This window comes from Myotis myotis, unplaced genomic scaffold (assembly GCF_014108235.1).
Source record: "Myotis myotis isolate mMyoMyo1 unplaced genomic scaffold, mMyoMyo1.p scaffold_m19_p_5, whole genome shotgun sequence".
Classification (NCBI taxonomy): Eukaryota; Metazoa; Chordata; class Mammalia; order Chiroptera; family Vespertilionidae; genus Myotis; species Myotis myotis.
In genome coordinates, this window is record NW_023416357.1 from 9650055 (window position 1) to 9668376 (window position 18322).

Consider the following 18322-nt stretch of genomic DNA (forward strand, 5'->3'; position numbering starts at 1 on the left):
GTAGAGAGAGGATAGAGAATGAATTCAGAAACGCTGCAGCGTAGCACTGACAGAGGAAACGGGGCGGAGGAGTGGAGAAAAGGGCCAGATAACTCCCGGGTTTCTGGCTTGTATTGCAAATGCTGGAGAGAGACCAGGTTTCAGGAGGAGGTGTTTATGGGGCCCTGCCTTTAACTTTGAAATGTGATTTAGAGGCATCTGTCAGACAGGCTGTTTCTACACATCCAACATATGTCTTCTAATAAATTAACCACCAATTCACAGTCAGGTGAGAGCCCCAGGTCTAGTCAATGTCAACTAATCTATTCAAATGCATGGGCCTCTGGGAGGGCTTCTTATAGTAAAGGGCTTGGTTGTATCATGTGTCACAGAATGATTAATCACATACAGACGTAGGAAAGCCAGCCAGGCAGAGGGAGCCTTTTAACCAGCTAAAGGCCTTGCTAATTCTCTATCATCATAAATCATGAGCAGTCTCCCTGTGTTGATAGTATGGACAGGACTGTTGGTCACACAGGAATATTAGTCACACGGACTTGTGTGCGGCAGCTCAGCCCATATTCAGTGATGGGCATCGTCATGATTGTTGTAACCATGTGCGGAGCTGCAAGAACCACCACAGAGCTCCAGAGCCAGGAAGCAGGTGTTTTGTTTCTCGTGTTGCTTGTGCACATAATACACTAAGTGTTTAGTGTTTTGCACCTTTTAGTTGATTTGTGATATTTTTTCTTAGAAAGGCCTGCTTTGTCTAAGTCAGTGATGGCGAACCTATGACACGCGTGTCAGAGGTGACACACAAACTCATTTTTTTGGTTGATTTTTCTTTGTTAAATGGCATTTAAATATATAAATTATAAGTCTTTGTTTTACTGTGGTTGCAAAGATCAAAAAATTTCTATATGTGACACGGCACCAGAGTTAAGTTAGGGTTTTTCAAAATGCTGACACGCCGAACCCAGTAGGTTCGCCATCACTGGTCTAAGTGCTATGTCTTCCTGCCCAGCTGACCAAGGCATCCTGCAGTTGATGTGCAGGCGATACTAGCTAGTCGACTGTTGTGCACCACTGCTGGGTGCTGTGGTTAAACATTTACAATGAAGTATGTCAGGCTTTCCAATGGGCACTGGTGTTTTGGCGTTCATTCATTTATTCTTCATTGAACAAGTGAAGTGCTATAGTCTGGCCACATGGGATACTCAAGCAAGATTCCGGTGAGCACGACAAATGGTGGACGCCTCTGCCTTTGGAAGCTCCATTCCTGCACTCTTGGAAGCCAGGAAGTCAGGTTCAATAGCCTATTGCTGTCTGCAACCCATCCACAGTGTCGTCGTCGTCAAATCGCAGTGCTTAGCCTTCTTCTGCTGGCCCTGTTGCGATGGGTCTGTGGAGGCTCCGGGCTCTAAAGCCTGGCTCCCACTTCTGTTGGCAGAGGCCAAGGAAGTACCAGGAAAGGTTGGGTGGAGGGGGGACGGGGGCGTTTTGTGAGGCATTTGGGAATTGGGCTTTGTGCCTTCATCTACTCTTCTGCTAAGAGGAGGGGGTGGGAGAGAGAGAGAGAGATATGGGGAGGGGTGGGAGGGAGAGAGAGAGAGAGAGAAAGAGAGAGAGAGAGAGAGAGAGAGAGAGAGAGAGAGAGAGAGAGAGAGATGGGGAGGGGTGGGAGAGACAGAGAGAGAGAAAGAAATTGAGGGAGGTAGAAAGAATATAACTGATTTGGGGAGAATTTTGCACTGGTTGATATATGAAAGCAGCAAGAAACTAGAAATTGAGACATGCCAGGCAGTGACCAAGGAACTTGCACTGTGTTCTACCTTCAATGCCACGCTCTCTGCCAGACTTTAACCAGATCAGTGTAATGGGGCTGCATGCACACATGACTGAATGAAAAAGGAGATTGAAAAGGTTCTTTTCAGAAAGCCCAGGGAAACCATACGAAAATCCAGTCTCTGTTTCAGGAAGGTCTGCTGTGCTGGTGGTTAGTGCACCCATCTTACTGACTTCGATCAGAAGGCTGATGGGCATGTGTCTTACTGTTTTCAACTGGCTTTTGCATCTTTAGATGTAAATCTCCAACATGGCTTGTGCCGTGGTTCTCTTCCTCCCATCTCATTCTTCCCGTTCTGGCTGAATTTATTTGTGCTGCCTTTTTCCTCTGCCTTCCTGCTCTTCTCCTTCCTACTCTCCGAAACACTTCTCCTCCTTGTCCTGGAGTTTATAAAGTTGTCCTTTTAGGCAAAGCCCCAGACGGCCGGCCTTGTCTGGTCAGCATTGGGCTGTAATTTGGGCTTCCCAAGTGTGTTCTCTGAACGAGAGCCTAGTGTTTGGAGTATGTCAGGAGCTGGTCCATTTCGAGAAAGTCCACAGAGGTTATAATTTGCTCTCAGGAAGCACTTGGGGATTTTAATTCGGTCCGTGTTTTACATGTGAGCAGTCAGTTTATATTTTCGGAGAAGGTTGTGAAGAGGAAGTGACAGCCCAATTGCACGTTTGCTTGGCATTTCTTCTGAAGTGCTGGGGACTCAGCACTTTGAGGAGAAGAAAAATAAGACTGTCCTTCTGCGCTCCTCGCCGGACCTCCTGGCTGATTTTCTCTGACGCTCGGGGTTGCTCACTGCAGGCCTGATGAAAGCTGTGCCCTCACTGATGTGAGGGGAAACCGCTCATTCTAGCTCATGGAAAAGCATTCAGATCCACTTCCTCCACACACCTATTTGGTAGCGTCCCGGGTCTCTGTTCCTTCCTTCAACAATTTATGTAAAACCAAGCTTTTGGGACACTGAGCGAGGGAGTGGGGGTGCAGAGATGAGCCCAGGAGGGAGATGAGAAGCCCCGATGTCACAGTGCTGGGATGGAGGTTCCCCAACGCTGTCCTGGAAGCAGAGAGCAGGTGGGGAGAGGGATGTTATTAGAAACACAGTAAGTTGAGGTGACTTGGAGCTGAGGTTTTGGGGTGCATCACAGAAGTGGGAAGAGGTCAAGAGGCAGAGGGGCCGGAGGTGTGACAAACCTGGAGCCTCTGAGAAGATTCCTCCATGGACAGAGGTGGGGTGGGAAGGAAGTTGGTGGAACTTGGGAAGGAGAGGTAGGGAGAGGCCAGGTCTGGCCACACAGGGCTGGATGTACCTTCTCAGAGTTTATCACTTATACTGGGCAGTTTGAAGCAAGGCTGGTAGGAGATGCTGAGTTCAGTTTGGACAGGAATCATTTGAGATGCTTTGGGGCATCCAGGTGTATTATCTCCCCTGCCCTCTGGCTCTTTAGCCTTCCCATGATGCTCCATGTAAACCGCCAGCCTAGGGTTCCCTGGAGCTTCTCTGCCTCTTTTGGAAGCAAAGTTTTAACTGGTAGCATGATCACAAGTGGTTGAAAGTGACAAATTCATTTGAGTCATTTTTATGTTTGCTGGGAAGACCAAGGCCTTACTACTCCTCTTCTATGAGATGTGAAAGAACTGGTTTCCCTCTAACTGACCGCAGTGGGAAGCATTCAGGTGGCTGTTCTTGGACTTGGTAGGTGGACGGTCTCCGTGACCTGCAGTGCTTCGGGGTTCAACTCATGCCAGCCCTCACCCCCCAGCCCTCTGGTACAGGAGAAATCGGCCGGGCCATTGAAGGCCGGTTTCCTGATTTACGCTGTGGTGGTCCCACAGGGTGGTAAACAAAAGACTCCTGGGACTTGAACATTCAATTGGGAAGCACGGAAAACAAGCTCTCTTGAGCCAAGATGCTAGATTTACGAGGACACGCTAGATTTACGAGGACAAAGATAGCCTGCCCTTTCCCCTTCCACGGCCACCTTTTCTTTCCATAAATACATGCTCCTTGTCCTTATCTTCCCCCTACCTCATCTGTCATAGACTTTGACCTTGGTTTTGACTTGCCTTTCCATTGACACATCATCTGTGTTTTTAATTTCCTGGTTAGGCCTGAGGTTAAGAGGAGAAGAAACCAGGCCAGCAGCTGATTGAGACAGGCTCTCCCTGGCTTTCTCACTGTCCCTGGGTCATCTCATGCCCAGATTTACATGTTCAAAAAAAATAAATGCATCACCTGACCTAGAGGTGATCAGACTCAAGAGGCCTGATTTATACTAGCCAAATTCAAGAGAGGGGCGAATGTAGTAGGGTGCCAATGCATTTGTTTCTACTCCGTTTCCACTGTCAAGCCATTTCATTTTGGTTGGTTGTTGGATTAGTTTTCCAGAAAGAAAGCAAACCCAGGAGGCAGGATAAGAATCAAAAGGCCCTTTGGCAGTTGCAGGTTTGGAATGGAGGGACCTAATGACTTCAGGAGAGAGCTTCGCCAAGCTCTGAGAGATTGTTTTACCGTTTCTGCACTGGGCCTTTCTCTTGGCTGGTCAAAGCACTCTTCTCCAGAGGTAGCTGGAGGAGACAAAGCCATAAATTATTTACCATCTAATTTTTTTTTTTTGCATTCTTCATCCATCGTTAATTGATTGGACTACACTGTCTCTGAAGGCCCTTCTGCCTCTAAATTTCTATGCTCTGCTAAAAAAAACCCCCTCTCCTTCTAGACCTGTTTCAGTAGTGACCAGGCATGACCTTCTTTCCTTTTTTCCAATTTTATTCTGTATTGGTTTCAGATGTATAGCTTAATGGTTAGACAATCATATACTTTACATAATTATCTTCATGTTTGATGTTTAAGAAGTCAACCTCGGACTCTGTAATGGACTTTTAGAAACAGTATTAGTTTTCTATCGCTTCCATAACGAATTGTCATAATACAATGGTTTATAACAGCTCCCCTTTATCATCTCACAGTTCTGTAGACAGGGAGTCTGGGTACAGCATGGTACAACTGCTTGGATTCCCTGCTGGAGTTCACAAAGCTGAAATCGAAGCGTCGCTAGGGCTGCACCACAGACCGGGCTTTGGGGATGAATTTGCGATCAAGCTCGTCCAGGTTGTTGACATAATTCCATTCCTTGCCACTGTAGGATGGTCTCCCCACCTCCTTGCTGGCTGTCAGCAAGGAGCCAGTTCTGCTTCTAGAGGCTGCCTGTGTTGTGTCCTGAGGTCCCCTAGAGCAAGGTGGGTCAAGCCCCTCTCAAAAGTCTACTCCCACTGACTGCCAGTCTGCTTTTACAGGCTCGTGCAATTACACTGACTCAGGGAGTCAATCCAGGGTAATCTCCCTGTTTTAAAATCAGTGGGTTAGTACCTTAATTATGTCTGCAGAGTTCCTTCAGAGCAGTGCCTGGACTAGTGTGTTTGAGTAACCAGAGACGGGACTCTTGGGGACCACTTCAGCCTTCTGCTGGCCTGGTCTCAGCAGCAGCACTTTGAAGTCCTACTTTGTCATTACTTGAGTGACCTTATCGTGGGCGGCTGATGCCATTCATTTACGTGGGTTCTTTTGATTTTGCTACTTCACAGGACAGTATTTTTTTATCCTACCTTAATAGTTACTATTTCAACTGCTTGGCATAGAAGGTTCTCTTTTGCAAAAAGTGCATTAGTGGGTTGGTTGCATGGAGAGACTGATCTTTCTTTTCTCTCTCTCCATGCTACAGAGGAAGATTGCTTGGGGCCAGTGAACTCCATTTTCACAAACTTAAAAATCATCATGGTTTGCCCTGACTGGTTTGGCTCAGTGGACAGAGCACTGGCCTGAGGACTGAGGGGTCCCAGGTTTGATTCTGGTCAGGGGCACATGCCTGGGGTTGTTGATCCCCAGTAGGGGATCCCCAGTAGGGGGCAAGCAGGAGGCAGCCGATAATGATTCTCATCATTGATGTTTCTCTCTCTCTCTCTCTCTCTCTCTCTCTCTCTCTCTCTCTCTCTCAAGTCAATAAAAATACATGTTTTTTTAAAAATAAAATCATCATGGTTTGGTTTGTACTAGAGCCATAATTCTCAATTCTAGCTGCACTTTAGAATCACATGACCAACATTTGAAGTATCGATACTCAGCCCCGCCCCAGAGATCCTGACATCAGTGTTGAGCCAGGGCATGTCTGTAACCCAGGCAGCTGTCATTTAAACCCGAGGCTGGGAACTGTTGAGAGGCTGCAGACGTTGTTGTGCAGATAAGGAGGCTGAGGGTGAGAAGTGATTTACTTCAAGTCCCATAACTAGTGACAGATCTGGGTTCGGTGCCAGTTCTGTGCCACAAACAGGTTTCTAGAGTAATCAGTGCTCAGCAATTATATGCAAAATGAGTGTTGGGAAGGTCTGGAACACCACCCTGCTTCTTGCTTCAGTCGCAGACTATCTTCCTAGGACTCAGAGAAACTATTAGACCTTGCAAAAGAACTAAAGGTCTTCTCAGCAGCGTGGCCTGCTCATGTGCAATAGTAAGCACATTCTGCGGGAGCAGGGAGCTGGTCACATGGCTATCCACAATCTCTCAGTGTCCCGGCTGCACAGTTGATGCAGTAGCCACCCACCTGCCTGTGGCTGTGGAGCACTGGAGAGGCAGTAGCCACCCACCTGCCTGTGGCTAGTGCCCGTTGAGGTGTGCTGTGAGCGTGAAATATGCACCAGATACAAAGGCTCCCTGTAAAAAAAAAAAAAAGAGTGAAATAGCTCATTAATGCATTTCATCGTTATTACATGATGAGATGGTAATGTTTGGGGGTATATTGGGTCAAATAAGATATAGTATTAAAATTAATTTTACCTGTTCCTTGTTTAATGTGGCTGTTGGACCTCCACGGTCTTAAAGAATGAAGTGGTTGTTATAAACGTCCTGGAGATAAGACGTGACCGTGATCTGCCCTGTGTCTGCCATCTATCTGGCAGCCAGTCAGTCTGGCCAAATAGATTTCTTTCTATTTATACGTATAGGCTTAAAGGAGGTGGAGGGGTGTCCCTGTGTCATGGAAAGAGCACACGTCATAGCTCTGAGGTCATGTGCCGAAAGCAGGCCCGGTGTTCTTGGAGGCCCTGAGGCCTGGAGCTGGATAGCACAGCCCTTGAGCAGCGCTGCGTCTGGGGAGTGCCGCCATGTCAGCCTTTGTGAATTGTCACCGAACTTGACAGGCCTCAGGGCAGGATATCCTGTGGTGGCTGCCCCTGTCCATAATGCAAATCCAAACTTCACTCTTTCTCCTTTTCTGTCGTTGTCCCTGCCTCTCTGGTACCCCGCGCAGGTGTTTGTTCAGCCCGGGTTAGCCTTTAGGAAGACACATGGGAAGGGAAGGCGGGCCTTGGAGACCTCGAGTGCAGCACTAGTGCTTACCTAGGAATGTTCGTTCTATCCGCGGGATTCACCTCCCCTCTCAACGTCCCTCTAAACTTGCAGGTCTGGGTCAAAGTTGCATGGAATAGGCACCTTGCACACTCCCCCCGTGGGCAGATTTGGGGAGGCATCTACTCTAGGCCAGGCCCAGGACCAGTTGTTGGGGATACAACAGTGAGTGAGACGCAGCTACTGCCCTCGGTGTGCTCCCGGCTGAGAGGAGAGAGGGCAGCAGCGGGCAGCCTCAGGACACGGGTCCTCAGTGAATGGCGCTTCTCATTGCATGGCACAGCGCGGGACTTAGCTTCTCGGAGAATCACGGAGTGTGTGTGGGTGAGGGAACTGAAGCCCACGGTGATTAAACCACGGCCGAGTCACCAGGTCAGCGATGCGGGGCTGGCACCAGGGCACAGGACTGCTGACTCCCGTCGCCATGCCTTGCCCAGGAGGCCACATTGCCTCATGCTTGGTTTCCCAACTTGTCGACCTCAGAAGAACTTCACCCTTTGGGACCAGCGCAGAGGAAAGAAGAGTTCTTCTCAGGGTTTGCTCTATGAGTTATCTGGGTTTGCTGGTACACGATGAGTTACTGTACTAATCATTGTCAGGTTTCATCTCAACAAGGGAATGTTTTTATTTGAAGACTCCACTCTACGAAATGTCTTCCACAGCTTGTCTATTTCCTGTTAAATTAGGTTAAACAAAGCCCATTCCCTTCTGTGAGTTTGCAGCTCCTCTAACATCTTCAGCTTTGTTTAAAGCACATTCTTCATGCAATGGATCCGTCACAGTAATAAAAAAAAATTAGATTTAAAAAGGAGCCTTTTGGAAAGAGAGAGTGAAAGCAGAAATTCAATAAGAGGTTTGCTTTTTCAAATTTTGTTTTGGAAAAAAAATGACTTGGTAGGTGCAACGGTGTAAAAGTAAGATGTGAAAAGGAACATATTGTTCAAATAAGCGCCTGTGTGATGGGTGTTTTCCATGTGAGAGTCACGCCTGCACTGTGAATCACTGGACGCACCGGGTGAGTTTGACAGCCATCCATAGGAATAGCTGCCGTGGTGAATCGCCACAGTTGTAAAGTGCCAAGGGGTCCTACTGAACTCAAACAGGATGCCCATGCTCTGAGAATGGCCCACTCCCAACAGAATACCCCTGCATCCCAAATAGGAGCAGCTCCTCGCATTCAGTACTGAAATGCCCCTCTTTCTTTCACTCCTCCAGAAAGGAAAGAGGTAGACCCAGGTTCCTGTAACACAGCTGTCTTCTCTGTTCTCACAAGGAGAGAACTTTGCTAGAGAAGGCGTCACACCAAGCTGCTCATCATGAAAAGTCATCTACCCAATTTGCAACTCTAGAAATCTATGGTTCACAAAACAAATGATCTGTACCCAGTCACAGCAGCGTAGACTTTTCTTACAGTAGCTGAGCGAGTGATTAGGGGGAAATCAGCCTCTGGATTATTTCCCACATAACTGGGCCTCTGTGTCGAAGGAGTGCAGTTGCCTGTACTCCTAAGCAAAAATGGGTGGCATTCCTGCCTTAACCTAGGGGATGAGCCTTCCTTTTCCCTGGACCCTCCTGTGATGGAGTGCTTGACTGAAGAAGGGAGTCTTACATATTGTGGCTACCCAAGAACACATTTGCAGGCCCCTTTGCCGCCTCCCTAGGCTTCCATTTCATGATATATAAATGGGGCCCCACTCTCAACTACTCCATGGACATATTACAAAACATAGTCTATTCATGACTAGTATCAGAAAGAGTCAAAATAGCTACCATTTATTGAATACAGGCAGCGGGCATGCCAAGTGCTTTGAATAAATCATCTCATTTAATCACCTCCTAATGTCCCTATGGAAAAGGTAATATGATTATCATCCCCATATTAGAGATGAATAATATGAGGTTTGGTAAAGGCAGGATTTGAACCTAGCTCTCTGATTCCAGAACCCATGCTCTTTACCCCTAAGCTTATCCTGTCTATAAGTGAAGATCAAGGTTAGCATCTGAGGTAGAGGCTGGCATTAATTTCTAAAGATCTGGGAAGTATCTGTGAATGATTATTAACTAAATGTGATCAACTGAGAGTGGAACAGATGGCATCAAATGAAACTAAGTGTCCAGGGTTCACTCAGAAGCACTTACATCTCACATCAATGTCAGCAGATTGCTTAATCTTTGTACCTGTTACCTGCATGGTAGCATCATCACTTCCCCAGCTGGTGGTGTGCCAGGTCCAGTTGGTACTGGCTTGCAAATCCATATTCAGTGACTGCAGTGAATCCAGTGATTGGGTGAATCCAGGTGCATGACGTGATAGTTTAAAGTCAGCCTTGGTAGAGGTGTTTACACCACAGAAATTGGCAAGTGCTACGTATCATGGCCCTTTACTCCAGAGGAACAATTATTAAATATTTATCAGTACACCACTGTGTATGACTCAGAAACAGATACAGTGTGAATTTTCACACTTCTGAAGGTAAGCAAAGGCACACCCAAAAAAATGTCCTACAAATGTAATCATACCTATCTCTTCAGTGAATCTTCTGTCCCCATAATTTTGCATTTGGAAGGACTGCTTAATCGTAATGATTTTATATGTCACTAGAGGCCCAGTGCGCACAAAATTGTGTGCGAGTAGCTTGCTTCCCCTTGCCTCAGCTGGCCACCCCACCCATCGTCGCTGGTAGCTCGCTGCCCCGCCCTCCGCGCTCTTAGCCCTCCACCTCTTAGCTCTCTGCCACTAGTAGCTGGCGCCCTGCCCCTTCGCTGCCCATTTGGTCATGACGACGTTACCGCGTGACGGCCATGGGCCTTTTATATAAGAGATTATTTTTGTTATTCTTTTTTTACAGAATCAAATATGCTCACTGTAACAGTTTAATATTTATGAATACAAATACAAGCATACAAACCTTAAAATGTATATATCAATGTTGTAAAGTAGAAATATATAATACAAGACATGTATTTCTAAATGTAAATTAACTTTAAATTTTCTACTGATCACAGTTTTTAAAATGAAAAGAAACAAGAATTAATTTTTAATAATATTTACCCCCAAAATCCAAAATATGATTTTAACAGTCAACATTGACATTATTGAAATATTTTGCAAACTTTTTTGTTACAAGCCTTCAAAATCCATGTATATTTTACACTTACAGCATATCTCAATTTAAATGCTAAATTTTCATCAGAAATACTTAATCTGTTTTTAGACTTCATAAAATCTATAGCTGAAAAAGTAGATCCATATATCCAACCTTTTTCAAATAAACTTAACTAAATACTTAATTGACATATTTAATTAATTAAAATTTAGCTTATTTAATTCCTCAGCTGCATTAGCCACATTTCAAGTGCTTGATAGCCACAGGTGACTGGTGGTTCCCGAATTGGTCAGCATGGGTACATCCCATGTATGATTTATTTCTTTTATTAAAAAGGACACTTACTATATATACTACTCACAAAGACTTTTTCCCTCCTCATCCCTCACACATTTAAAATGCCTTCTCATCCTGTATTCCCTACTGGATGCTGAGAAAAGAGAAATATCAGCAAAAGTACTTATATCGATAATGTCTGTGAACTTTTACTCCCTCACTCATGGGAAGGAAATAAGTAGACCCAAAGCATGTTGGTCTGACCAGTTTTCAAATAGCCACCACCAAAAAAAAGTGGGTAATGAACTCCAAATGCAAACTGTCCAAATAAAATGCCTGTTGCTAATTAGAATGGGGCATTTTCAATACCTTTTTGGAGTCACCTTGTCTTTTTTACTACTGAGTCCTTATGAAATCTTCACCAGATAGTCAACGAGATTCCGTTTTGCAATATTTCATTAGCAATCAACACCAACATCAGAAACTACACATTTATTAGGTTACCTCCCTGGAATCTTGGTTTAGCAATAAAACAGTTCGGCTTCTGTGGTGATTTTTTTTTCATCAGCTCTTGAATTTTTTTTTTAAATATATTTTATTGATTTTTTTACAGAGAGGAAGGGAGAGAGATAGAGAGTTAGAAACATCGATGAGAGAGAAACATCGATCAGCTGCCTCCTGCACATCTCCTACTGGGTATATGCCCGCAACCCAGGTACATGCCCTTGACCGGAATCGAACCTGGGACCTTTCAGTCCGCAGGCCGACACTCTATCCACTGAGCCAAACCCGTTTCGGCAGCTCTTGAATTTTTGATAGCAGAATAGCTAGATCAATAAAACAAAAATTGGGGGGAAATATTCTTTCTGATTGATTCAGGTGCCGTTTTGGTATTTTGCCTTAATAGGGCTACAAGCAACTAAATCTATTATTTTATTCCCCCCATATATTAATACACTAACATCATACTTCTAGGGATGCTTTTGACCACTTTTCTTTTAAAGGCCTGATACAAATCAGAAGGTGTAGGTAGTTTTGGGTGGTGGTTCATTTCGTCTGTGCCAAATTACAAACCAGAAATGAGCACATTCTTCCATATATGATCTAACATAATTTTAAATACTACTTTTAATAAGGGTGATGTAGGGTTCTTCATGAAGGTGTTTTGTCTTCACATTAAGTTCATCTGATCCTCATTGCCATCCAGTAATAACTTCTCTTTCAGTCTTTGCTCTCCTACCTTGAACTTCCCACTAGACATTCCCAACATTTCCACAAGTCTCATAATTGTCTTAAACACCAAGTATCCAAGACAGTCATGTGACCTTCTCCTCCCTCGAAACAGCTCAGATCCCAAATTCCTGATTTCTGTCGATAGTACCATCTTTCATTCGCACATATGCTATAGCCTCAGTCATTATGATAGACATGTGTATCTCTCCCTCATCTCCATGTATCCATTCAGTCATCACCAAATCTTCAGTATTTCTCAGGGATACTGATTTATGAAGGTATAAGAGGCAGATTTCTGCTGAGAGAATTCACTTTTGCATATGATTTGCCTATACCAAAACTTCCAGAGAGTTTCTGATTAATATGAGTTTCAATATAATTTATTCCCCTTTATTCATAATTCAGAACCTTGTTCTCCAGCTCACCAGCTCCCTGAGACCACTACCATGAACTAGTCAGAACTCAGACCCACAACCACAACATTTGCACTGAGCTTTGTTGTTGTTTTGTTATTGTTGTTTTTGCCATAGCAAAAGTTCGCCCGTCCCCTCTTACTTTTTCTAACCGATCACCATCTTATTTGTCATTTAGTTCTAATTTTAAGACCATCAATTCAGCAGCTGATTTTCCCCAGTTCTGCCCTTCCATTTGTAGGTGTGCCTCTTTTCCCAGTTTCCTGTGCCTATCTTGCCTAATTCCCAAAGTCAGGAGCCAGGGTTTGCATTGCTTTTGTTTTCTTCACTGTGCCTTGCACAATGCTAATAGGCACTCATTGTTGGACAAATACTTGTTAATTTTAAATTAAAGAGAATTGAACCAATTGTTTTCTTTGCTTGAAGTTGGGTATAACAGGTTGGAAAAATGTTATGTTTAATCTCCATCTCTTCTCATGTGTTTATAGACTGTTTTATAGCCAAGAAATAAAAGTCAGTATAACATAGGCCTAACTAATGTGGAGGCCTCCTCTGCTGGGAAGTCTACAGAATTCAAACACGCCAGCTGGATCATACTGCTTTTCAACTGGCTCTCCCTTCAGGGAGGGGAGAACAGACAAAATGCCTCAGGCTCTGAGAGTGGGAATGGTGTGCTTCCTTCGAGAGTAGAAGCTTGTGTTCCCCCTGCAAATGCAAATCTTGCCATGAGGTTATAGCCACAGAATGTATAAATATCATTAGAAATCTAGAGAGGGATTTTTCCCTAGAAAAATATTGCAAACTTAAAAAAGCGAATAGGCTAGGGTACAATTTGGTATAATCCTCTGGCCAACGCCTGCCTGTACTTGGATGGTGGTTCTGGGGAAGGGGAATCATGGGACTTTCTCCAGCTCACATCTGGCAGGCCACTGGTAGATTGCATTCAAGTTCCACACCGTGTGTTGCACTCTGTCCTCCACTGGGACGTTTCATCTCACCCAGAACCCAGTGCAGGGCCCTCTCATACGGAAGCTGCCACGTGGAGCCTGCACGGCGGAAGTGGGCAGCTTACCCTGAAATGGAACAGAATGCCCATTGGCCTGGTTGCGTGATGGAGAGTTCACTGGGGAAGTGCAGCAGGCTGCCTTCGGAGTTGCTAGCCCTGAGCCAGCAACAGTGCACGGAGAGAGCATTAGTCTCTAATGAAGCCACCGGCTCCTAAGGAATCCAGCCACATTTCTTCATCTTCTCTGCTGCCACCCGGGTTGGAGAGTGAGAGTTGGGTCCCTGTGCAATGCTCTCAGCGGCAGTGGACTGTTCTCACCTCCTGTTTGGGAGAAGGACAGTTTTAAGCATCCCCTGTTTTGCTGTAGGAGTGTGAAAACAGACTTCTGCTTCATTTTGCTTCGGGGGGATTCTGATCTATTTGTTTTGTGAGATGGAATGTTTTCTATGGAGATATATTTGGCTCATAGAGGCGTTGTGCTAATCAGTTTGTTACCGGCTCAAGGCTCAAGGCTCAAGGCTCAAGGCTCAAGGCTCAAGGCTCAAGGCTCAAGGTTCTCGTGCGGGATGCTTCAAAGGCCAATATTCAAAACGTCAGAGTTTGAAGTAGGGAAAGGTTTATTGATGGAGAAGATGCCAACTGGAGAAGATGGAGGGATGCCTTATAGCTTCTGCAAATCCATCTTAAGAGAGCCCAGATTTCAGGCATCTTTTATGTCAGGAGAAGGGAGGAGGGGCAGGGCAAGAGGTGTGTGTCATCCAGGCACCAGCAGGGACCCAAGGAAGAGCACGAAATCTCTAAATCTGTTCCCCTGCTGCTCTGATCTGGTCTTGAGGCCCCGAAATCTTTACCAAAAGCTCCAACCTCAAGCAGAATTCCTCTGGTAATTAGCATATCTGGAGCAGGAGCTGTTCACCTGAAGGCCAAGGGAGAAATGCAGGCTAGAATGAAGAGTCGGAGAGAGCCAGCAGCCCACCCTGGGAGAAGTGAAGTTCATGTGCAGGCCATGGGAAGGGGTCAACAACTGTTCACCTGAAGCAAAATTCACAGGTGTCTGGCATCTGCAAGTCTCTTTGAGTTGTTTGGAGAGGTGACTTGCAAACCAGTGAAAGCACCCTTCTGAGAACCACACACCTCTTTTACTCTCTACTCAGTTAGGAAGCAAAACACTGGCCTGTGAATTGGGAATCTCTGCTGCAACCAGACATCAAGAGAGGTGTGCCCCAGTGGCGCCTTTCCCTGCCACCAAGCGCGTGAGGGATGAGGACTGAAACGAACTCTTCGGGGGGCAGCTCCTCAGTGCGTTCTCTACTTAAAAGAATACTTAACAAATAAACATTCAAAGGAAACATCCCATTACCAACAGGATGGCATTTTCAGCCTAGAACATATTTGTCTTTAGCCTTTTTCTGCATTTCTGCTGAGGCTTCAGACTACTCACCAAGGAGCAGATGCTCAGAGGTTCCATTGGCACTGTACACGGGGATGAGGCAAGGACATTGGGCAGAGCATTCCAGGTTAGGAATTTAAAACGTGGATGTCATAAATCTCACACCTGGTGAAGTGGTGGAGAATTAAGATACACACTCGGTCCTCTGAAGGACTCCCTGGGGCAGCGTATGAGCGGTCTTCGTGCATGTCGGCACACAAATCGTATTCAGACGGTGTATGTAGAAATGTGTTTTCTTAGAATTTTTTAAGAGCACAAAAGTATATGGAACAGCCCTAGCCGGTTTGGCTCAGTGGATAGAGCGTCAGCCTGCAGACTGAAGGGTCCCGGGTTCGATTCCGGTCAAGGGCACATGCCCAGGTTGCAGGCTTGATCCCCAGTAAGGGGTGTGCAGGAGGCCACCAACCAATGATTTTCTCTCATCATTGATGTTTCTATCTCTCTCTTCCTCTGTGAAATCAATAAAAAATATATTTAAGAAAAAAAAAGCATATGGAACAAAAACAATGGTGGGTAATCCACAGTCTGAAAATGAAAGTATAGACCCTGAGACATTGTATACCGATTCAGAATTATGCAGCCATTCCCGGGGACCACGCCATCCCATTACCCATGAAAACATTCTTGTTCATCATTTCTGCCTGGTGCGGGGTAGTGAGCAGTGCTGTTTCATTATTGCCGAGAGTGTACAGTCACCAGCATGAGGCCAGGAGGGGTCCTGGTGGAGCTCCGCGTGTGGTGATCAGGTGCCTCAGTGATTTCAGGGAGATAGTGGCGTTAGTTGTCAGATGTAGCAACAGCTCTCCAAAGGGCAGTCTGCTGAGTTCACTTTAAATCAGCCCAGACTTGCCCCTTGGGAGGTCTTGGAAGTGGATGCCTTGTTTATTTACCCCACAGCTTATTTCCACCGGGCAGAGGTGGATGCTAGCCAGGCCTGCTGATCTGCTCCGCCATTCATCAAACTGGAGGGTCAAGGTGTGGCCACACGTGGGATTCCCAGTGGCCAGTGGCTAGAGGCATGAACGGATCCTTCTCCTTCTGTGAGCCTTTATTCCTCCTAAAACTCCTTAGAGCCCCAGGAGGATGCTGGGGAGGCCCCTGAGGCAGGACACAGGTTCTGTTTTCTTTTGCTTCTCTCCTTTCTGCCGCCCTCCAGCTAAACCTCCTTAGGATGGCTTGTTAGCAAGGTCCTGGGTATTGTGAGTGTTCATTGAGCTCTTTTGTTCACTGGGAAACACACTAGAGAACTTTTATGATTACAGTAGGTTGTTTTACTTTTCATTTTATGGCCCTGTGCTTGGTGACGCTGATGAACGGTTTTTATATTTCCTGGTTCCATTAAAGCAAACCACACTGGCCCCATTATAGGAACAATGCGTGGGGGTCATTTGTCGTGGGGTGGTTCGATGGCTGCGGGCCAGGATATGAAGATCTCTAGTGTCTGTGTGACTCCTGAGGGCAGCACCCATGGGGAGGAAAATGTATTACAACCTGCTGTTGGCTCCCAGGAAAAAAATGACACTGAGACTCAGGGACCCTGGAAGATGACTAGGGTTTGCTCCAGAACTGCCACACGTGTCAGCTAAGGTGTGGTTTCCACAGCCTTTAAAAGGCATTTAGTGATCATGGTCTGCTTGGCGTTGGCTTCATCTTCTGCTTTTTTGTGTGATTGCAGGTCCTACAGGTATGGATCTCTGGAAGCTGCTGTTGACCTTGGCAGTGGCTGGCTCAAGTGATGCTTTTTCTGGGAGTGAAGGTGAGTTCTCTGTTCCCACCCGCAGCGTTTTGAAATAACAGTGAACTTTGTTTGTTAAACCTAAGTTCTTGGGATGATGTCATCAAAATGTGTTACGTTTTAAGTAGCGGCAAATAGGAAATGGATCTTTGGAATCATAAACTCAGAGGCCTTTTCTGTGGGTGTTTTACAGGAAACACAGTAGCCAGCTTTGGCATCTGGTGTTTTCACATCAAAAATAAATGCCCCCAAATCATGCTGCAAGCGTTTATGTGAAGACAAACCAGGTCTCTTGGTCCTCGGGCTCCGGGAAAGACACTGACATTACACTGAGGGGTTATTAACCTACTGATCACTTAGCTCCTGTGTGATTAAGGATACCATAGCCTATTTGCAGAGCTCAGAATTAAAGCCTCTTAGTCATATTCTCTGAGAGTGGAAATTGCAGGTTTCAAATACATTTTGCCTCTTACTCCCTGGGTGGTGACCATCTGGCTATGTTTGAAGGACGAGACACCTGAAATAGTGAATAAGACACTCAGAAATAAAGACCCCCTGGCCTGCTTGGCCATCCCTGTAGTTCTTCCTGGTTTTACCCGTTTCCTGGTGGAAAAGTCCATCTATGCAAACATATGTCTCAGAGCAGAAATACCTGGACCAAGAAAGGGAAATGGAAGGAAGAAAGAAGAAGTTTTCTGTCCAGAAAGAAAACTGTGCGCAGAAGGAGTTGGGGAACTTCTTCAGAGATTGTCTTGTACTTGATGTTTTCCTGGCTTGGGCGTCTGCAGAGGAAACAAGCCATCTCTGTCTCCCAGGCTTGTGGCGCCACATGCGGTGGCTGCTTTAAGAGTAGCTGAGCCCCCCTGCTCACCGGGCAGCTCCTGTTGAAAATGAGTTTCAGAGCAGAGGTGGTGCCCTCAGAAGTCCTCCCTGACCTTTGCGCCCAAAATAAATCCATAGTAGTGAGCTGCTGAGGACGACCAGGGTAACCAAGAACACAAGCAAGGTAAAACATGTTACTTTATCTCTTAAAGCAATAGAGAAACATTTATAGAAAAGCAGTCATAATTGTTTGAAATATTTTTGGGTCTCTCTGGTGTCATAATGTCAACATTGTGCAAGTCAGACGTGGAGGGATCGCAGGCCGAGTTTCAGCAGCTTTTCCCAGGGCCGGCTTTAGACCCTGGTTCCGAGCCAAGGCATTACAGCTGGGCTCCGCGCTGTTCCAAAGTCACGGCGCTTTACTCTCGACTTTCTTCATTAAGGTGACTTTCACGCCCCTGGGCAAGGCTTGAGGAGTTTTAAAAACCTGTGAAATGGAAAGTATGGCAAATGAAATCTCTACAGATGTATCTTTAAAAATGTATCCCCACTGAAAGACGAACTCAAGTTACACTTTTGACCTAGAAAAGCTGCAAAGAGCCTCTATTTCAGCGGCTTTGACATTTTAGCTTGGACATAAACCTTTAGCTTCATGAGGAAAGTGGAGAAAACAGCACCATTAGCTGGCTCCGTGTGTGCCTTTTGGTTTTGCTTTCTGGTAGTTTTAGGTTTGCGTTGTTTCTGTGTTTGGGAGGAGCAGGGCATGAGGAAATGCAATGCTTGATAGTAAACACCAATCCGGCAGCCAGCCAACACTTGCACATGGTAAGTAATTTAGCAAAGGGACAGATTTCTTCCTGCTCCTTTTTCCTCTTAGTGGGCTAACCAAAATCCCTTTGAAGTGTGTGGCTACTCCAGAATTCTTCCTTAAAACAGCCTGGGGATTGTCAGGGATGGTGCCTGATGTTTCTGTAAGGAGGTGTGGATGGGCGTGTTTGAGCATGAGTGTGCCGTTCTGGCCACTTATCTGCTGGATTTATCCAAAGCGATCACATGACAGAGCGAG

The 18322-nt window shown here is 45.8% G+C and overlaps 1 protein-coding gene across 4 annotated transcripts in view; it reads left to right on the forward strand.

The window, feature by feature from the left end:
• The window catches only part of GHR (growth hormone receptor), a 206012-nt gene that overhangs the window by 77880 nt on the left and 109810 nt on the right, over positions 1–18322 (forward strand). For 3 of the 4 annotated variants that reach the window (XM_036309526.1, XM_036309527.1, XM_036309528.1), the window contains exon 2: positions 16375–16455. The exons of the other annotated variant lie outside the window; for it this stretch is intronic. In XM_036309526.1, the coding sequence (XP_036165419.1) occupies positions 16375–16455 (81 nt within the window). The remainder of the gene's footprint in view (positions 1–16374; positions 16456–18322) is intronic. 4 annotated transcript variants of the gene reach the window in all.